Source organism: Apostichopus japonicus, chromosome 10, assembly GCF_037975245.1.
Source record: "Apostichopus japonicus isolate 1M-3 chromosome 10, ASM3797524v1, whole genome shotgun sequence".
In the NCBI taxonomy this organism is placed as follows: Eukaryota; Metazoa; Echinodermata; class Holothuroidea; order Aspidochirotida; family Stichopodidae; genus Apostichopus; species Apostichopus japonicus.
In genome coordinates, this window is record NC_092570.1 from 3309619 (window position 1) to 3330300 (window position 20682).

At 39.0% G+C, this 20682-nt stretch overlaps 1 protein-coding gene and 1 pseudogene across 6 annotated transcripts in view; both read right to left on the bottom strand.

Moving 5' to 3' along the window:
• The window catches only part of LOC139975258 (ubiquitin carboxyl-terminal hydrolase 9X-like), a 93236-nt gene that overhangs the window by 33046 nt on the left and 39508 nt on the right, over nucleotides 1-20682 (bottom strand). For 4 of the 6 annotated variants that reach the window (XM_071983015.1, XM_071983013.1, XM_071983014.1 and 1 more), the window contains exons 37-57: nucleotides 20424-20634; nucleotides 19597-19718; nucleotides 19074-19175; nucleotides 18317-18510; nucleotides 17353-17526; nucleotides 16168-16309; nucleotides 15512-15597; nucleotides 14696-14787; nucleotides 13627-13804; nucleotides 12871-12952; nucleotides 12547-12611; nucleotides 12003-12112; nucleotides 11157-11341; nucleotides 10426-10517; nucleotides 7804-7945; nucleotides 6742-6823; nucleotides 4460-4590; nucleotides 3504-3677; nucleotides 2908-3069; nucleotides 1644-1812; nucleotides 705-907 (exon numbers count right to left, since the gene is read on the bottom strand). In XM_071983015.1, the coding sequence (XP_071839116.1) occupies nucleotides 705-907; nucleotides 1644-1812; nucleotides 2908-3069; nucleotides 3504-3677; nucleotides 4460-4590; nucleotides 6742-6823; nucleotides 7804-7945; nucleotides 10426-10517; nucleotides 11157-11341; nucleotides 12003-12112; nucleotides 12547-12611; nucleotides 12871-12952; nucleotides 13627-13804; nucleotides 14696-14787; nucleotides 15512-15597; nucleotides 16168-16309; nucleotides 17353-17526; nucleotides 18317-18510; nucleotides 19074-19175; nucleotides 19597-19718; nucleotides 20424-20634 (2898 nt within the window). The remainder of the gene's footprint in view (nucleotides 1-704; nucleotides 908-1643; nucleotides 1813-2907; nucleotides 3070-3503; nucleotides 3678-4459; nucleotides 4591-6741; nucleotides 6824-7803; nucleotides 7946-10425; nucleotides 10518-11156; nucleotides 11342-12002; nucleotides 12113-12546; nucleotides 12612-12870; nucleotides 12953-13626; nucleotides 13805-14695; nucleotides 14788-15511; nucleotides 15598-16167; nucleotides 16310-17352; nucleotides 17527-18316; nucleotides 18511-19073; nucleotides 19176-19596; nucleotides 19719-20423; nucleotides 20635-20682) is intronic. The other 2 variants (XM_071983019.1, XM_071983018.1) reach the window with 1 other exon arrangement.
• Nucleotides 8787-8863, bottom strand: LOC139975477 (U2 spliceosomal RNA; annotated as a pseudogene).

Here is a 20682-nt window from a genome sequence, read left to right on the forward strand (position 1 = left end):
ATAACACTTTGATAGGAATTTTGGTTCCAACGTAGGGAGCAGTAGCAGCCTCTCTGGGATCAGTAGCAGCCTCTCTGGGATCAGTAGCAGCCTCTCTGGGGCATTGACTTGCTTTCCCTGAAACCCATCCTTATAACAACCCCCCCAAAAAAACAATTAAAATATCAATCAAACAAAAATGTTTACAAGTTCATTGCAAGTTTCTTTTGTTTTTGTAATGAATTTGATAAAATTGGGTCATATTTTGCGCATGTATCTGACAACAACAGAACGAATGATATCATCGTGGTTTTGTTTTTCTTTCTAATTTTTAAATCATTCCTCCAAAAAAGAAAGGGAAAAACATACTTCCACACGAAAGTTACATTTTGATGAAAGTAACGTCTGAAAAACGGAGACCATCGACAGTTAAGAATTACGTTTCGAACATATCGTATTTCAAGGTTAAAGTCAACGAAAAGATCTAAAAGTGATGAGATCACAGTCCACCAATTGTAATCCATTTCCTGGAGTATGCGAAGGATTAGCCAATCAAAATAAGGTGAGAATTCAGTCGACCATATCTCTAGCTGGGTACAATATATTGAGGTGGGATTCAAAGCAGAGTAGAACCTAATACCTCTTTACTCAACGGTTACATTGCCTGCCTGCTGAATATCCCTTATAGCAGTCGAAGGGGGGGGGTGAGGGGGAGGGGGACTTACCCTTTCTAGTTCATCACTGAGCCACTCTACGGCCTGATGCCATTTGCGCTTCAGATCGGTGTGGTTGTTAAGGAGTCCCTGGGCTATCTGACAATTGCTGAATAGGACCACCATACACTTAATGCACTGGTAAGCTCTCTTCTGGTGGTGGTTCTTGGACCTCTGGATCGTGTCAAACAATCCATCCCTATCTTCCGGGATACCTACAAGTGTGAGGAGGATAAGTTTTCCTTGTTTAGCATTTAAGCGAGCAACAAAGTTTCGGTCACTTTCTCATTAAATTGATGAATCAGTGGAAAAAAAAACAATCAGAATGTTTTCTATTACGAGAAAGGCTTGGTCAAGTGTGAACCGTTTGGACGGGCAACAAAATTTGAAAATATTTTCCCCTTAAACTGAGATACAGAATAAGATCCATTCATTTGACTCTTCATCAATTTTCTTGGGTGTAAATACATTATTTTCAAAAAACATTTTACGTGTTTAGCTTCCTTAGCAACCATTATCTATGTACATGCTGTTACTAAGAAACTTCACAGGTGTATATTTTAAGGTCTACCTAAAACAAAAGCGAAGAAAAAAAGACCGTCTTAAGTTTTGGATTTGCCCTAAAGCATTCAATGGGTTTACTAAACATAGGTACTTTAAGCAAATAGGACATTCAGTCTGATTAAAATCAGAAAAGAAATCCGAAAAAAATAATTTTCACTGAAAAAATGTATACTATACATATTAGTCAGTTTATCTTCAATGTCAAATTAGTGTTTAACAAAATATTCAGTGATCTATTACAGAAAGCTTGCTGCCTTTCAACTTAATGCCAAAGTTGTTTGTCCAACATAGCACTCCCTGCTACTAGCTTTGATAAATCTGTTTTATTGAAAGCATTGCCGTGTTTCAACCTACATGCCAAAATTGTTTGCCTAACATAGCACTCACCCCTGAGAGCATTGATAATCCTGTGCTGTTGCCAAGAATCTTCCATCATTAGGATCTGCCTCAATAGGTCTAGGTAAGGTCTCAGTTCGTAGGTGTAGGCAAACGCTATCTGCCAGAGAAGCTCTCCCAAGACCAGTAGAGAAAACTGAGGATGTTCCCAGCAGCAAAACTGTCAAGAAATGCAAAAGAAGGAGGACAAATAAATAAGATTGATTTCGAAGAGGTTTGAAAATTTATGTCTCTAATAGCATCGTACAGTTACCAGGGATATCCAAAAACACTGCTGTGTGTGAAGTTTGGCTTATTGACGCATTGCTTATCACACTTATATAGCGTAGTCTATGAAGAAATAGGAAACAGTGAATTGTGGTCCCTATTAATCACAAAGTAATTTTAAGCAAATAATCCAAAGTCCAAACTAAACATGCCCCCCCCTCTCATATCCCCCAGAGAAACCCCTACTTAATCAGCTATGTTTTGCCACTATATGAAAAGATACACCACAAATATTAACAAAGTAAATACTATGTTACCCTTAGGTAGATACAGCAAGCCATACAAACTCATCATCAGACACATTAAACCCTAACACTATCTGCCAGATATGATACACCGATTAACGGAATAAACGCTACGATAGAAACTAGGGAGGAGAAACACTACGATAAAACTATGGAGGAGAGAGTATTTGCAAACATTGGAGAGTACAGCACAGGAATTCACCCTCGTCAAAAACGAGGCCCACATTTAATATTCACTCTGAGACCAGGAAAGTCATTTGCGGGAGATTGGCCTTCTAGCTTTCGGCGATCGATTAACAAAAAACAATCAACCCCATCAAAACAAAAATTTCGCAGACGTATGTACGAACCCTGCTAGATTTGAGAGAGATCTTTTACGTCAGTATTTAGACTTTGGTAAGTTTTGTGATATATTAACAGCGCAAATTCAAAGGATAGGATGTAAAGGTGTACGAAGCGATTATTTCAACGACTCTACCAATATCGATAGCTCATCGAGACGTTCATTTTACGAGTTTCTTTCTTTAATTATAACCTCCGGTCCATGCGGCAAACTTCACGCTGTACATGGCCCTCGACACATCGCGGCTACGGACGGCCTTTCGACAGCTGTGGAGACAAACATAAGTTTTTCTCTCGTGTGAAATCACCCGACAATAATAAGCAAACCCCTATCCTTGAAAATCGGAGGGAAGATCCATCAGCAATCATATTAATGACATAACCCGAGGGTATGGCCTCACCCTAAGCAATTTGGTGGTCTCTTCAGAACTATTGCAATCTTCGATGAGTTTCTTGACGTATCCACCTCTGGAGTATAGAAGCTCTTCGACTCGAGGTTGAACGGCCATCAATGGCTGAGTACAGGAGCTGTCACGGAACGGATTAGGTGAAGGCTCAGCATTCTGTAACGATGAAAAATAAAAGATAAAAAGTTAAAAAGATAAAAAGGAAAAAAAGGACAAGCAAAAAACACAAAAAAACAAACAAAAATCCAAATCACAGGAATAGAATGACCAGACCAAGGCACTGGATCTGGCCAGACAGAGCTGGCTAGACCGGCTGCCCTTGGCAGGCTACGGTATAGTTGGTGGTAGTTTTTTTTTTGTGAGTTGAGCGTCGATGGCGAAGGAAAATGCATAATTAATTTGTCCAGAAGGTAAGGAGTTTCCCGATGTAAGTTTATGACCAACTCAGACTCCCGAGATTCTGTCTTAGAATGATAATTCTCACCGAGGGCATACAACCTTTCGCACGAAAGACCGAGGATGAGAAAGTTATGTAGATTCTTATTTGTAAGGGGAAGCGATAGCACAAACAAGGAGAGGAAGTGACGTACTGGTACAGAGGATTGCATCTTGGAGGAGACGTCGCAGCAGCGGACTAGCTGGGATACGACTGAAAACAGCTTGCCCAGTTCGGCGTACTGGTACTTGATCGGTGGACCGGGCCCCTCGTCCAACGACACAGCCATGAAGGTGGCGGGAACATCCAACTTCAACAGCTGCATTTTCTGTGTGAGAGATCAAGGACAAAAAAAAAACCCGATGACAAAATTAGTAAAACAAATGACATAAAAGAGCAGATGGATCTGTGTCTGTAATAAAATTGGCTGCTTAAACACGAGCATCCGCGATCAGAGGAACCGACACTATTTTAGGAGTCCTAAAAGAGGAATGAGGACAGTGTTTGTTTTTGGAACACAATTTGGGATTGACATTTCATCATCTGCATAGAATGAAGTTAAGCATCTATCGTGGTCGGTCGCCGTGGGAATTGAAACTGTACCCAGGCATCGGGGGAGAACTTAGGAAATGAGAAACTTCGTTCGTAGAGCTCTGTCTGCGGTAGAAACAAAACTCCTCAATTTGGAAGACTGTTATAAAGGAGACAAAATGATAACAGAGATCGCTCACTCGTTATTGATTTAGGGTATCCACGTGTGTGGCTTTCTTTCTTAACATTTACGAAGCTTAGGATAAGCATGTTAACCAGACATTCAAAAAGAGTAATTACACCACCAACCAAGTTTACCCATACTCTAAAGTTTGCCATAAAAAGAAATCCTTCAAGAAAAATACTTTAGCAAGAAAAACAAAAAGGCAGAAATTGGTCAATAGACAGGCACTTGTTCGATTGAACCGTTTTTTTTTCTGTAAATAGTTTCACTCTTGAGATCAACTCAATAAACTGCCCCAGTTTTGCTGCTGGTGGGAGTCTCCCTCGGAAAACCCGACCCCAATTTTCTTATCTCTTTCCATTTCTCTTCTGGTCAAAAACGTAGATTGGTCTTACCTCTGCTGCTCCTAGATTTGCATACATTTGAAATAACTGGAAATACTGGGTCAGATGTCTGCCATGCTCCGATACTTCCTTCTTCAGGAGATGCAGTACCTCCATCAGTAGATGTTCACTCAGCGATGCCACTGGTTATGAAACACGACAAAAAAAAAAGGGAGCATTTGTAGAGTGGAGGCGATAGTAAACGGAGCTCTCTAAAAGGGAGTGAAGATTTCGCGCACAAAGAAACGTCTTATGCGGGTAATCTGACCTAGTTTCGAATGAGGTGTAACAGAAGTGTTAGACACCACAATCGATCCCAGCAAATACACACACAGCTTGCAACCGTCGGTAATTAGACACTAGTGTACAGTCAATACAAGCAGCTACGGTCAATACCCACAACACAGTGTACATAGCAGCGATGGACATCTCAGGTCTAGATAAAAGATAACAAGGTATCACGTTTCATTACTGTCTGCATTTTGTAGCGACAAGAAGAAAACTTCACTTGCAAGCAACAGAAAGTTAACTTTTTTCAGAGGGCGGCACACGGTTTGGGGCGAGTCTTCAATGCCTTTAAAGCAGTGCTCAGGACTGATTAATTGAAACCTCATTACCATGCTTTAAAACTCATATATTCCAATGGTTAACACAACAAAAAACAAATAAACACAAAACAATGTTGCAAACTACATGTAATTGTCAGGTGCTGATTGCAGTACATTCTCATCCATTAGATGGGTGGGAATGCCGGTCCCTGCCGAGTAATACCACAAGTACTTAGATATCCAAATATCAAGTATTATGAGGTACCGACTTAGTAGTATTACAAGTACCACTATGAACCCCCTGAAAAATCCAAAACTCAAGTACATTGCCGTTTCCCCCTTCTTTCCTCCCCCCCTCACTGAGTTATACCACATGAACCTTAATGAGATACCCACCGAGATATCCAGGCCTATACTAGGGCTCTTTCAAAATATGAAAACAAAAAACAGTGCTGATATAGACAAAAAAAAGCCCATGTGGTGAAAACTTGTCCATATCAAAGCAATCTTACATGAATTGCCAATTAACCTTTCTTTGGCTAGAATGCCCCGAGGAAGTCTCACTTTGAATAATTACAATGGCGTATGAAAATAAAAATAAAGCACAATCAAATAATTGCATTTAGCATACAAAACTAAATGAAAAAAAAAAAAAAACAGGTAAAAAAAAATCTCCCTTTATCACCCAAACTTTCACACAGCGAATGAGTTAAAGCAGTCTATTCTGTAACAAGATTGAATTATTTCTTTTTTAAACTCTGCGACTAAGCATTTCCAGATTTTCTTTCGTCAAGCTCTCATTTCAACATGACAAAACTTCCATAATTTGGAGAAACTGCATTTTGGCATACAGTTCAGCGATATAAATTTTATTAATTTTTTAACAATTTATCGGTCGCCAAACAAAAGGCGGTTGCCTTAGCTGAATTAGTCGAGATAATGATAATGATATATCAAAAAAATGATCCAAAAAAAAATATATCACAAAAACCGGTAACACTGTTGCTTTAAAATCTGTCACAATTAACGTTGTCGAACTGCAAATTACCTGAGTTGCTCCCCACAGGTTGAGCAGATGATGGGAAGGGGGAAGACATATTTAAATTATTGAAAAACAAAAAAAAGGCTGCTCTCACTTCAGGAAATCAAAACTTCTGGTGATGTGACCTGAATCAGGCTTTTCAAATATCTGTCTGGAAAATCAGACGTTGGGGTACAATTTCTGACGGGGCATTCTTTTTCTGAGGGGCATTCTGGTGACTTTATATCATCCTGAGGCAGTGAAAAGGGTCCACAAGAGACCAAGTTTAACATATCATAAATAACTTTATTTGTTCAGGGTTTTTCAAATCTGCATTTCTTTACCTTGGGCTGTAGATTTAATATGAGGACTCTCTCTCTTAATAAAATGCATGATTAAATAGGCCCAAAGAAGAAGACAGAAAAGAAAATGCCCATCAAGTTTGTGTTCTTTCAAAAGCTAAGCTAGAACGAGAGTGAGAAGGAACTTGTAATTTCAGTAACACTGCTTATTCTTTGTAATTAACACTGTTATTTTAATAACAATGTACCACAAGGAGGAGGGGAGCAGGGGTGGGGGTGGTTAGTGATAGTGCAAATGGGAGGCCAAAGAGATTTATGATTATTTTGCATTTTAAATACGTGCGTCAAAACAAAGCGGATCTCTCAAAAAGTCCAAAAAAAGCATCCGAGCTTTTTCGTGAATGTAGAAAAATTTGATCTTACCATGTCCATTCATCTGGAATGTGCCATCATTCTGCGAGAAGTGAGCCAGTATAACGATCACCTTCGCAAACGAATTCCGTACCTGCGGAAATTTAAGTAAGAACAAAATATAAGGATCAACCACATCTAGTCCTGGCAACGGTGTTACCAATGGCAACTGTGGTACCATGGCAACGGTGGTACCATGGCAATGGTCTTTTGCTGCTGTTCATATCCTTCATTTAACAAACAAGAAAAGGGTCTTGCCATGTCCCTCAAAACAATGACCTTACCAATCACAAAAATGCTCCAATGTATTTCTTGTTTGAGTGTCCTCCCTGGTGTCCTCCCTGACTACTCAATCCAAAGTTTCAAAAGTTTTAGTGAAATAGAAAAAGCATCATTAGCTCTAATCCAATGAGATTTTACGACCTCCCCCAAACTGCGAGCCGATCAACGGCATACATGCCCTGCACTCCTGTTTCAAAACCAAGGCCGGCCATTGAGGACATGCCACATCACATTTTGTCCTGTTCTTTAAAGTAGGAAATTAAAATTTTGGTCTGTTCTAGGAAATTTAAATTTTTGTTCTGTTCAACAAAGTTTACCAAATAATCCAAAAAATAAAGATTGCAATAAAATCAAACTAAGTAGTCTTATTATCAAAGAGCTGCTTGAAATGTCTTGCCCCACTAGCCTCATATTACCCCCCTCCTCCTCCACCTCCTTTATGCAGCTTAAATGCCCAAATGACATTACGCACAGGTGACGACCTCTTGTTTTTTAGCAACTGAGATGGCTGTTGACACGCTCTACGCATGAATCGATGAATGCCCACGAAAGTGACTTTCAAATTTGGCCTCAAAGAACTTAAAGGCCATGATAAATGCCATGAGGTACTGAGTTTGGAAAGTTTTTTTTATTGTCATCAATATTTCACCAGTTGATACTTAGATAATTATGGTAAGTGGTGGAGTAATTAGAAACGCTCTTTTTTTTTCTGATTCTCGTTAATATTATTTGGAATTTGTCTTTTTTTTAAATCCCTTTTAAAAGGGGACCAAATTTTTATCACAATCTCACCTCGGAACTGGGACACTCTAGCAGATACTCTGAAAACCGATTCCTGTGAGCGAAGAGAACGTTCGTTGAAAACCATCTCCTGACCGTCTTGCTGCTACAGAGAAGTCCGTAGAGGGTGTCGTACCACTCCGCCGCGGGCCCTCTGTGAACGGAGGAGTCGAGAGAAAAGACACATCATTCAACTGTGGACGTTTCGTTTACAAAATATTACACAACCTGTGTGCATCTTCCTTGCTAGATCATCTCAGATTACTGGTGCGACGGTCTGTATGAATGGTTTGACATCATTCTTGTGACCAAATTAATTGAACGTTCACTGAGTAGTGCACCGTTACCGGTCACTGCCAATTTTTAAAACCCTAATTTTCTTGTATTAACTGTCAAATTAACAGGGATATAAAAAACAAATACAATTTTTTGAAAGAAATCATCGGTTCTAACTGGGAATCGAACCAGTCATCTCACGATCATAACTTCTGTGCTTTCAGAGAATGAGCTATCCAGCCTTCAGAAATTAGACACAGGATTGATCTAGTGTGAGAGTGTTGCAGGTATAGAAGTGGTTATTTCTTCACGATTGTTGTTGCTATGTCAATTCAACCAACTGTAACACAGAAGCAGTGACTCCCGATTCAAGCTACGCTACCTACTTGTTTCATTAATGACACAAACGTGTATCTTATCTAAAGAAAACCACATCGATGAAAGATTTATCTGTTTTTTTTTTTAAGTCTTGAAAGAGCACAGAATATTGATACTGGCCAGACCAGAGATTGAACCATGTGACCCGACGAAGCCAAGTGATGCCCTGCCATGACCTACAATATTTATCCCTAAGTTGGCGTAGGTCTCTATTGATCACTTATACTTGTTAAGAAAAAGTCGCCCAGGAAAGAATCTGGGCACGAAAACCAAACTACCGAACAACTGATCCGCTCTCAACCCCAGTCCTATTGCATCGGGACTGTGACTGTGTGATCATAGTCGGGTGTGCATCACCATTCCCCTCGAAAGGGAACAGATACTACACATGATCTTAGCCAAAAGGCCGAGAAGTGATCACTTATTGATCATTGATTGATCACTTATTGTCAGTGATGGATCATGCAACAATTCATTCCATCATTTGACAACCCAGAGTTGGCAGATACAGGGGCTCCCAGAGAAACGTAAATTTTTAAAGTATTTAAGCATATCAAATATAATAAAGCAACTTGACGGTGAGGTTATACAGGAATTTAAAAAAGAAAAACAATTAAAAAAGAGTGTGAACAGAATTTGAACCCAGTTCTTTGAATTCCAGAGGTCACCTTTTGAAATTCTTTTCTAGCAAATACTTCTTACACACTGAAACAATTTAAATCTGAAATTTGAAAGTGTCCTTTAAAAAGAAACACACCTCACACATTTATTAAGGTGAAGAGTATCTTCACAATAAGTTTTAAAAAAAACACTGGATTTTTGTTAAATATTGTACTTAAATAAACAGCATTTGAAACTACTAGCAACAGAGCTACTTAGGCTGAGAGAAAAGAATCTTTTAATGAGGCACACAATTCATGATTTACTTAACAGCAAAATCAAAAACAGTTAGAATGAAGGATGCAACTTAGTAGGATTGCACGACGATACTTAAAATTGGCCTCTATCAAGTGTTTTAGGTGATGCAGCTCAACTTTCAAGGTTCCTGAATGCAAGCAGTGCGAACAAAAAAAGAAGCACATCCTCAAAAAGAGAATGGTATTTTAGCCGTAACATCTACCCATATTTTGTCGTCTATAACATTCTGTTTTGGTGACATATCCTGATTTGATATGCTACACATTCATCGTTTCAAGGTGTTCTCCTTTCTCAGGATAAAGGTTTAAAATCAGCTTCAGGGGCAACTTTTATGGCACATGGATGGCGAAATACATTAATTTGAAATAAAATGTCTTAAATAAATAAAGTGAAATTTAGGGAAAACTGGTACAATTTGTCTTTATTTTTGCGCATTTTATGCATCAAAAGGTGGGCAGGAGGAGAGGGGGAAGAGTGTCACATTTGTCTACTGAAGAGATTCCTAGCACACTTCCACAACATGCTTGTGTGTAACTAGGCCCAACCTGTGTAAATGATTCTCATACAGGAACTCTTTGCTGCCTTGAACAGCTACCAACATAACTTTCCAGTGAAGCCCACATAAGTGAGATCAGTCATTTGTACTAGTTTGACAACCTCCTACCTATGGGGCACAACCCAGAAGTGGGTTGCCAATTTTTTTTTTTCAGGTGGTGACAGGATTTTGCCAGACATCAGAAACTCAATGTACAGTTTTCGGAGCTTACGAACATCCGTGACTGAACTAGCTTTTATTACATTCTGAGCATTGGTTCCACCGAGGGGTGGGGGCATGGCTCAGTCCTTATGGAAGGTCCTGGGTGGTAGGCCAAAATTTTTGTGGACTGTGTACTAGTTACTTGCCATTTGAGAAGGTGATGATGCTTAAGTTGAACTTAATTCAGTTCAACATATTCTCGTTCTAGATTGGACCTTTTCTTCCTGATGCTTGTGGACAATTCCCCACAATTCAGACTGCACACACACACAGGACTTCATCATCAGTTACAGTAAATTACGTACCTAAGGGTCTTCTTGGTGTGAAAGCCAACACTGAAAAGGAACCAAGATGCCAGCTGGATACTCTGCATGGCTAACTCTTCAACGTCTTGGCTCTAAACAAAGGAGTAAAGACACTGGTTAGAGCAATAGTTTAATATTCAATAATTGAGAGGAGAGATTTGAGGCACGGGAGAGGACGTCAGCACTTTGCTGAGATGGTGGGGGATACAGAGACTATCGTTACAGCCCACTGATCAACTCAACAGTTGGACGTCAGCACTTGGGTTGAAATGATGGGTTAAAGAGACTCGGGTAACAGCCCACTCATTTACTCACCAGTCACCAGGAGCATAAGGGCAGGGGAGAGGGGGGGACGGACAACAAAACTTTGTTGAGATGGTGGGTTAAAGAGAGTAGGGTGACAACCCACGTTACTATGATTTACAGCCCACTAGCTTACTCACCAGTTGAACATCAGCACTTTGTTGAGATGGTGGGTTAAATAGGCTACGGTTACAGCCCACTAGCTTACTCACCAGTTGAACATCAGCCCTTTATTGAGATGGTGGTTTAAATAGGCTACGGTTACAGCCCACAAGCTTACTCACCAGTTGAACATCAGCACTTTGTTGAGATGGTGGGTTAAATAGGCTACGGTTACAGCCCACTAGTCTACTCACCAGTTGAACATCAGCCCTTTATTGAGATGGTGGTTTAAATAGGCTACGGTTACAGCCCACAAGCTTACTCACCAGTTGAACATCAGCACTTTGTTGAGATGGTGGGTTAAATAGGCTACGGTTACAGCCCACTAGTTTACGCATGAACAGAAAGTATTCTTGACTGTACTGCATACGGCTGTGCATGAACTGGATGTTCTTCTTACGAACGCTTCTCTGTATAGCAGGGGGCATCTTCAGGGATGACGACTTGGGTGCTGCGAGACAAAAAACAGATCAATATATGAAGTTACCAAAATCAGGAATGGGGGGGGGGCAGAGGGAGGTGCTGGGTTAACCCACTGTACATAATCAATACCCTGATTTCTAATGTTATCCTGATGATTTCGTTTCAGCTCTCCGGGTAACAGGAGTTGACTGCTCAACATGACCAATACCTTCGCCTCTGCTGAGCTCATTTCATGCATATAAACAGCCCAAACTTCAGGAAAGGACAGATTACAACATAGTTGTGGTTTGCTGTTGTGATACATATCTGTGTCAGAATATCGGCGGACTATGAATCCTGATTCTGAGAATGTTTAAAGGTTAAAAGTTTTAAAAGTGTTTAAAAAAGTTTTATAAAAGGTACAACAGCGACAACGCATGGTAAAAACATGAGATACTTTTTGAATAATCTTTTCTTCAAACTTTTTTTTAACAAACTTTTCCTTAAAGAGACACCATTTCATTTTCACAATGTCATTGGTGGAAGAGTCTTTTCAGATGGGAGAGGGACCACCCACTTTCTATTTTGAGCTCTCCATATAGCATCCTCCATTCTTCCCTCTGATCCAAGTGTTCTAATTAGAGAGCCATTAATTTGCACAAAAAAAAAAAAGGCATTTTCTTTAAGCCTTCAAAACATGTTCTACTCACTGATGGTTAAATTTTCCATGTCTTTGTGTATCTCCTTCCTGTCGATGTCCGTTCTCTCGTAGAACAACAGGTAAGCATTCCACCATCTCTTCTGCCTCTTGTACGACATCCTAAAGTTGCAACAACAACAAAAATCAGTCATGTGACAGCTCTTATGTAGTTCATTTTCCCCTTTTTTTTCTTCCTTTTTTTCTCAATTTTTCTCTGGATATGAGTTTTTTTCTTCTATGTGTACATGTGTCAAAGTTAAGTCTTGTTTTAAAGATATATGGATGTTAGTTCTTCAATTGGGACAGGGGGCTGGGGCCTTTTTAAATCGCTTTCTTTTTTGTTATTTGAAGAAATTTGAACCTTTACTTACCTACAGCCCCAATCCCCCACGATGCAAAACGTGCAAAATGCTATTTTCCTAAAACATAGGAGGGCGAAATGCATGGCAAATTTTACGTTGACACGCGACAAGTATTTCCAAATCCTATTTAAAGCAGCCTATTGAAAGCTGAACCGGTAAGACAACTCACTCGATCTCTTTAAACGATCATACCTCTTTAACATGTGATCAAATACTTCCCCCATGTACTCTCCACCGAAGCACTGGTTCTTCAATTCCTGAAAGAAACATCAAATGAAAGTAACTCAAGTCAATTTGTGACCAGTACAAAAATGAAAATCATAATCATAAATAATAATAATGATAATAATACAATAAAATTATTCCAAACTTATCCACCTGCATTAGTGAAAAAGCTATTAAAATTGCCGACTGTACTTTTATTTATTTATTTTTTGTTATTTCAAATTATTCTTTATGTATCTCAAATAATTGCTGTCCTGATGGAGGGTGAATATCTATGACCGAGAAACTCACCTCATCATCGTCCATTCGACAATCCATCACCTCACCATCGTCAAACTTATACCACTTAGCCTCAACATCATTGACACTTTGCCTGCAACAAAGTAAAGGAGAGATAACGACATCTTAATGAAGTTGCAGAATGAATACCGATATAGCTTTCGTATATGAGATCGCTCAAAAAAATAAATAAAAAGAATCTCGAAAATAAACAAACATTCATCAAAAAGTGAAATATCTCCTGTAAGGCAAAAGAAACTGCAACTTTTCCAAAGTTTGTTAAAAAAAGATCAAAGTTGTATATGCTGAACCAAAACAACATAAAGTCTGGAAGCTAACTTAGCATCTTTCAAACATTTCCTGAACACCCTACATGGGCCAACATCATTAATTACCATATAATATAAATAAATATAAACTTATTGGTAAGTATAAACTTTCATACATAATATATACATGAAATTTCACCAACATCCATATATATTTGATCTCTACAAGACATGGTAAACAAATTCTAAGAGACCGTTCTGGACAAGCCAAATTGACCTTTGATATGGGAAATAGTTTTTACACAACATCAATCTGCAACTCCTAACTTCTAAAAAAGTTTTACACAATTTACTGCTAGGTAGATCACCAAAAAAAACCCAAACAGCTTAAGGAATAAATATTTCATCAAACAATGCATTTATTACAAGAGCCATTGTTGCTACAAATAAATAACAGTTAAATAGGGGAGAAGGAGGGGGGATTCAAAGAGCATATTACCTCTGTAATATATATGAGTAATAATGTCCTCCACTGGCCTGACCACTATGAACCACCACTCCTATCAACCTGTACTTGGTACATCTGTTGGGATCTTCCAGATCTTCTTCAAGGTCGCTAGTTTCCCTCTCGTCTGCTTGTATTTCTTCTCCTGGAAAAGGAATTGTGTTGTGGTCAGCTGCAACCATTTTATATTTTTGGAAAGATACCAAAATATATGAAGAAAAAAAAAGACAGAAAGGAGTGTTAGCTCAGTGCGGGTTAACGCCGGTGCCTTCCAATCATAAGGTCCCGAGTTCGAGTCACTCCAAGATTAATGTATGTCGTCCAGTAATAGAGTTGTTGACAATTGACAATTCATAATCATGGATGTTAAATATGAATCTAAGAGACCGACTTCGGTCAGCTTGCGACTTTGATAAGCCAATGATGGCTTCTTCGTGAGTTCCTGCATGCAGGAGGATCTAAAATACACATATACATACACACATACAGAAAGGTGGGTTGGGGGGAATGGGGATGAATATCATCTAGTCTTTGATTTAATTACAGAGGATAACATCATGCTTAGTATTTTATAAAACCATCCTTCATCAATTGTATGTTTATTCATGACCATATTTTAATGGATTGCTAATTTTTCACTCAAGCAGGTGCAGTGTTTCACTTCTTCTTCTTTCAGGTTGAAATAAAAATTTAATTAAATTTGACGTAGTCGAAGCCTGTATACTTAATTCCTTCCTCTGTTTGTTTGTAAATCGACAGATGGAGAGTAGACGAACAACTGTCAACAATAATCAAAAACATAGTGCCGTAGTTACAAGGGGGAAAGAATATTAAGATTCCATCAATTGAAGTTTAACAGCTACAACCCTTCCAAAATTCATAATCCAACTTCAACTTCCAGTGAAACAAGAACCTCTTCCACATTCTCAAATTTCAATGCCTATTAAGCACCCATTTGATAAATAAATCCCCCCCAACCCCACCCCCCCAACCTTCTCCAGACCAAGATACACAAATCAGGTTATCATCTTCCAGTGATTTGCTTTTGTATGTTGCTACTCACCTTCTAGCTTTGCTAGACCTTCGACTGTATACGGTTCCAGATCAAACTCTCTTGGAAACTCAAAATAATCATTAAATTTCATTGCACATTCCCTGGAGGGTAAAAGTAGAAAAAATAAATGAATATGAAACTCGGAGATCATTCGAGGTCGGATATCCTTACGAAAGTACATTCCAACTCCCGCATGGGTTTAACCTGTTAACGTAAATACCGAGGTGTGAGGAAAAACAAATGTACCATACGGTGGAGGAAAAACGAAACACATTACTTCCATATCGGTGTCCGCAGCTTGTTCTGTAGCCGACAATAACAGATTTAAAACTTTATTCATTTTGATTTAGGGTACATTATGCAATAAATTGTGAAGTCACACTTAGACAACGTGTCAAACAATCATTTGTCAAACAGTCGTTTTATTCTAGTTGATCACTGTAATCACTCCTGATGAAGTAACTCGATCATATGTTACCAAGAGGGCCTGGGGGAGGGAGGGGGATGAGGGAGGGGGATGTCCCAACACAGAACAACTATTTCAGAAGGTTTTACGACCATATCAATTTGAGAAGGAAACAAGCACATTTATTTGGACCGTAGGACCCGATGTTTTGACATCACAGAATTTGCACAATGAACATCTCAAAATAAACTCTTCAAGCCCAACATTTTATAACCTCAACGAGGAGAACAACAAGCTATTAAGATGGACAGTTGGTAGAAATATTTATTGGATTCACAAGATCTGTAATATGACTTTCTTAAATCTTTTCTAACTTTCTTTAGTACCAGTATCCCTGTCGAGAGAGTGGTTCGACTTACCGTTCCCAGTCATAGTCAAATCTCTTCAGCTGTATCGCAAGGATCTTTGGACATTTTTTAACACACATCCTTTTAACTGTATCCACCTGGGAGATAAACACAAATTAATGTTATTAGTGAAATAAATCATGAAAACCTTTTACCAACTTCCATCACGGTGGCTTATGGTTTGTCATAAAAACAGTCAAAGCAGTTCCCAAAATTTTGGAACAGCTGCTAATTGAGTAATCAGCTTGATGAAAATAACAACCAGACTTGTAGTAAATCCATCATTACATGATAGAATTCTATATAATTGTCTGTGTTTGTACTCCACCCTAACAGATTTGTACTTGTAGTCATACCTATGTGAATCTACATAGATTTGTACTCATACTGATAGTCATACCAATGGGAATTTACATAGATTTGTACTAATACTGGTAGTCACACCAATGGGAAATTACATAGATTTGTACTCATACTTGCAGTCACATCATTGGGAATTGACATAGATTTGTACTAATACTTGTAGTTATACCAATGGGAATTTACATAGATTTGTACTCATACTTGTAGTCACATCATTGGGAATTGACATAGATTTGTACTAATACTTGTAGTTATACCAATGGGAATTTACATAGAATTGCAAACACATTCATCACAACATTAACCTTTTTGTTGCACTTTTCACAGAGGTATGCATTGTCTCCTTCTAAGAGATCCCCTTTGACGAACTGCTCCAAGGAATCAAAGAGATTGGTGTTGTTTCTGATGTCCACATTCATAGAAGTGAACATGGTTTCCCGTGAATACCTGAAGAATTAAGAGAGCGAAGTAAAATAAGGATAAGCATGATTTCCACAAATGGGCAAGACATTTTAGAAGCATTAATTAAAAGTGAAATGCTTCATTTATCTAGCAATAAAGTAGAAAGGGGTCCTCCATAGGCGGCCGGCCGGCCCACCATCTTGCATTATCGAGGCTGTAAGGCCATGAGACCTTTGGTTTGAGCACCATTCCCTGCACATGATTCTATCTACATTGGTAGTGAGACTCTTGGTCCTCTCTGGCACTTTGCTTCACCAAATGGTTTTCCTCTGCCATTAGTTTAAAATTAATTGAGAACCCTAGCAACAGAAGGGGTTCAATAACATGGTGTGACGCTGGGGTACAATCCTTGGGCATACCTGCGACATTCTTCATGTTAAAATCTCTCCGTGAAATGTGAATTTGATACTAGGAATTAAACCAAGCAGTTAAAGCAAGGAACCAGGAGTCTGAGATACTGATTCTGAAAAAAAAAAATTTTGATCCAAATTTCAATCTCTCTGGACCAGCAGTTGTGACCCAAAGTTGATGTTACAACAGAAAGTTTCCGTTGAGTTTGTACTATATTTCCTTGTCTATGTTATTATTATTTATTTTGTTTATAATTGAGGAATGCCAGAAATATTTCATGTGTTTCATTCTGGTTAGCTGTGGTTTTGTTATAAGACCCCATAACTTCCTGCTGGTGCTATTTAATGCAATATTCGATGGGAACCCTGTCGCTATTCCTCCAAGCCGATAGACAAGCACGGTGAGATGCTGTGTTGTTATGAACAGATAGCGAGAGGGGAAGCCGGCAAAATCTTAGCAACATATACTTGAGAACAATACTTGGAAAACTAAAGTGTTTGAGTCCGAATAGAGTTTTTTAGACTCACAAAGGTTTGAGGATTCAAATGAATGATTGCTAGAGGATAGACAATAGATTACAGGTATATAATAACCGTTAATGTACTGTGAGACTCTCGCATTCCTCGACCATTTCCGTCAAATTTCTAGTTGAAATCTATCAGGTCCACCGTACTCACCTATGTGGGCAACCCTTACAGATCTTCTGGTCTGCGTACGAGCCACCTAGACATTTGAGAAAGACTGCACTAGCACCGACTGCCTTGAGAGCCTCATCTAGGCTGTCCACCACACTGTTAAAGAACTCCAGGGCATCGTGTTGCTCTCGTAGGTTGACTGGCTCACCCATCAGTCTAAACGGAAGAAGAAGACGAAGAGTGACTGTTAAAGATTAAATATGGGACAGGCAAAACCGGAAGGGGATCCCTGCATCCAAAACGAGCAGAAGGAACATTTATCGGGCCAGCTGTTACCGACCTACGACCCGCAGTTCAGAAGCATGATGTCTGATGTAGGTGCCAGAAGTCTATTTGATTCTCATCAATATTCAATGACATACCTGATACTGTTACATGAGTTAATAGTTCTAATGTTAACAAAATGAGAAGGATGACTTGTCATTCTTCTTTATGGGGTGTATTTAGGAGATATACCAAAAAAGAAATTCATATAATGTGTGGCCCAACAAAAACATAATAGTATAGTTACATACTGTTATCTCTCCACGAAAAACTTCTCCAATTTTGAATAATTTTTGTGTTTTTATTTTTTTGGCCATGTCACCTCCTTAATATCATGACTGTACTTTCTTCTCTTATCTTTTCTTTCAAGATTTCTATCACCAGAAGCAAAAAAAAAAAAATTACATAAATAAATAGAAAGAAAATCCATAACATACTCTTATTTTATATTTGATATGATTCTCAACATATAATATATAAAAGCTATAAGGAATCTTGCAAATTCTCGTTCAATTTAATGACTCAACGACCAATCTAAAGGGTAATGATGCAAGGCTCAAAATCACAAATGCATTCTTCAAGGCCATCGGTCACCGTACTCGGCTGGATAATATTGAAACCCATTGTTTGCGGTCAGTGTTTTGAGACGAGGGGGGGCTATGGCCTTCTGGGTTATACTTACTTAAAGTGTTTCCAGAAACCCCTTGGTACGTAATATTGCAATTTACTCTCGGCCAAATGCGCAAAGATCGCTTGAATGTTCTTGAGGACTCCTAGATTGTACTCCTTGGCCTGCTCTTGCTTGCTTAGTGTGGTCGGCTTCTCCTCGTTGTACCCGCTGCCTGACACCTCCGAATCACCAAAGTCTATATTGGTCTGTGGAGGAGGGAAAAAAAATTCATGTTTCACTTCTAGAAAAAACAAAAGGAATTTTATTTGGAATGCTTTAAACAAAGGTTCAATTAGAAGAAATACATAAACACCTGACAAATCCTAACAAAAGACCCAAAAGTGATAATTTTTTTTTCATATAGCAACAGAGGGCATATAAAAAGGGGCAGGTCACTTCATAGTTTGTTATAATTTCCCCCGTTCTTTACCCCAATTTATAGTCTGTTACATGGACATGACAGAAAATCTGTAACAAATATATGCTTAGCTATAAAAATGTAGATTTAATCAGATAACAGTAGAAACAAAGACATAAGATGGCAGCTGTGCATAATTTAGATTTGTGTGGTTGTATCAACCACTTCACCTCCCTCCTCATCTCACTCCCCCACCTGGCCCCTTCCTCCCCCATTCTGCCCCATCCTTCTCCTACCTGCCCCCTCCCCCCCAAATAAGCAGACCAAAAAAAAAACACAATAGTAAGATTGTGCAGACTACCACTGCTTTGTAAATAAAACCGATCTGTTTCTTGAAATTCATCCTCTTACCTCATTGTCCTGTTTCTCATCTCCATCAAAGTCGTCCTCGTGTTCAATGGCTGGACTCTCAGCTGCCAGGACAATCTTCTTGATGTCAGGTACCATGTAAAGCTACAAGAGAGATTATCACAAAACTTGAACATCTTCAACCTCTGTGCTAACTGAAAGTTTACAATCGTCTTTCTAATATAAACTGTGTAGCCCTCTTATTGGTGGTAAAACTCATTCATCATTTCCATGTCTTGGGGGGGGGGGGGGGGTCAGATGTCAAATAGCTATACATGCCAAGTCATGGAGGAATATTTTCTTCTACACTTCCCACCTCCCCTACCCCAAGTGCTGGTACATTATTTCCTACAATGTTCTCCTTCGTTCCTGTTTCATTCACCAACACGATTCTAAAATTTCAAACACCAACATATGCGAAAGAAAAAATACCCTCAAAACAACATTATTGCATGTGAGTGACACATCGCCCCTCATAAAGTATATTGAGGGACCTGCAATGTCAAATACTAATAGGGTAACCTACCTGCTGTAAAACTGAATTCATGTAACATGTCGCTCCCGCATTCTTCAAACCGACAAAGCCCTTGTGTGGTCTGGGACCGATTGGTGGGAGATACTCCCATTCTACTAGAGGTGCCTCATGACCTGGAATAGTAAAAAAAATGAAGACAAAGTTGGTCAATGACTATGTTTGGTTTCTTATATCTTGCTGTAAATTCAGCTATTCACAAGTTCCTTGATTTACAAACATGCTTACCGAAATTTGAAAAAATCAAGTGGATTTGAAGAGAGAGCCAATACATTAACAAGAGAAATTATTTATATGACTATAATATGTATACACATCATATTTAATTTCTTGGTTTTTTTTGGGGGTCTGGCGGTCGCTTGACACATCTTCCTAGAGAACTTTCTCCTGTGTCAACACCTCTTTCGATAATTAGGAGACGCAAGCAATTTTGCCTCGTAATTGAGCAGTTCCAACTAAAAATGGGTACATCAACAGTGAAAGTAGCACACAATTCAACACAAAATCACCTGACCTTTCCCTTGGTATCAAACTTCCAAAATAATTCTCAAACAATAAACAGTGGAGTAACTTCATTTCTAGGGGATCTTGTTTTCTTAAAAGCAATTTCCATGGGTCAAGTTATTTCAAGCGGAAATGAAGAGAAACTTCTCCAATGGAAGGGTATATCTTTTAATAAAATGATATGATCACTTTCGACTCGAAAATACAGAAATAAATGATGCTTATGACGTATGATTTCGGCTTTTTACGGCAACATATGATGCCGCAATGATGCAATCCGTACTCTATTTTAAGAATGCCAGTCGAGTAATACCTACCTGAATAGTACATTTCTCTCAAAGTATCGACGACGAGTTTCATGTTTGCCACGCAATTCACGCAGAGGGCGACGAGTAGTTCGAAAGCAGCATTCACCGAGGCGGAACTGGCGCAGACTGGGACCACTGGGTCCAGAGGTGTCTCCGCTTTGTTTTTCCTGGTCTGAACCACCACCTTAGAGGCGGGGAAGAGAAAATCCTCCATCAACTCCTGTCAGGAGAAAGAGAGAGAATGGGGTGAAATAAATCAATGGAATTA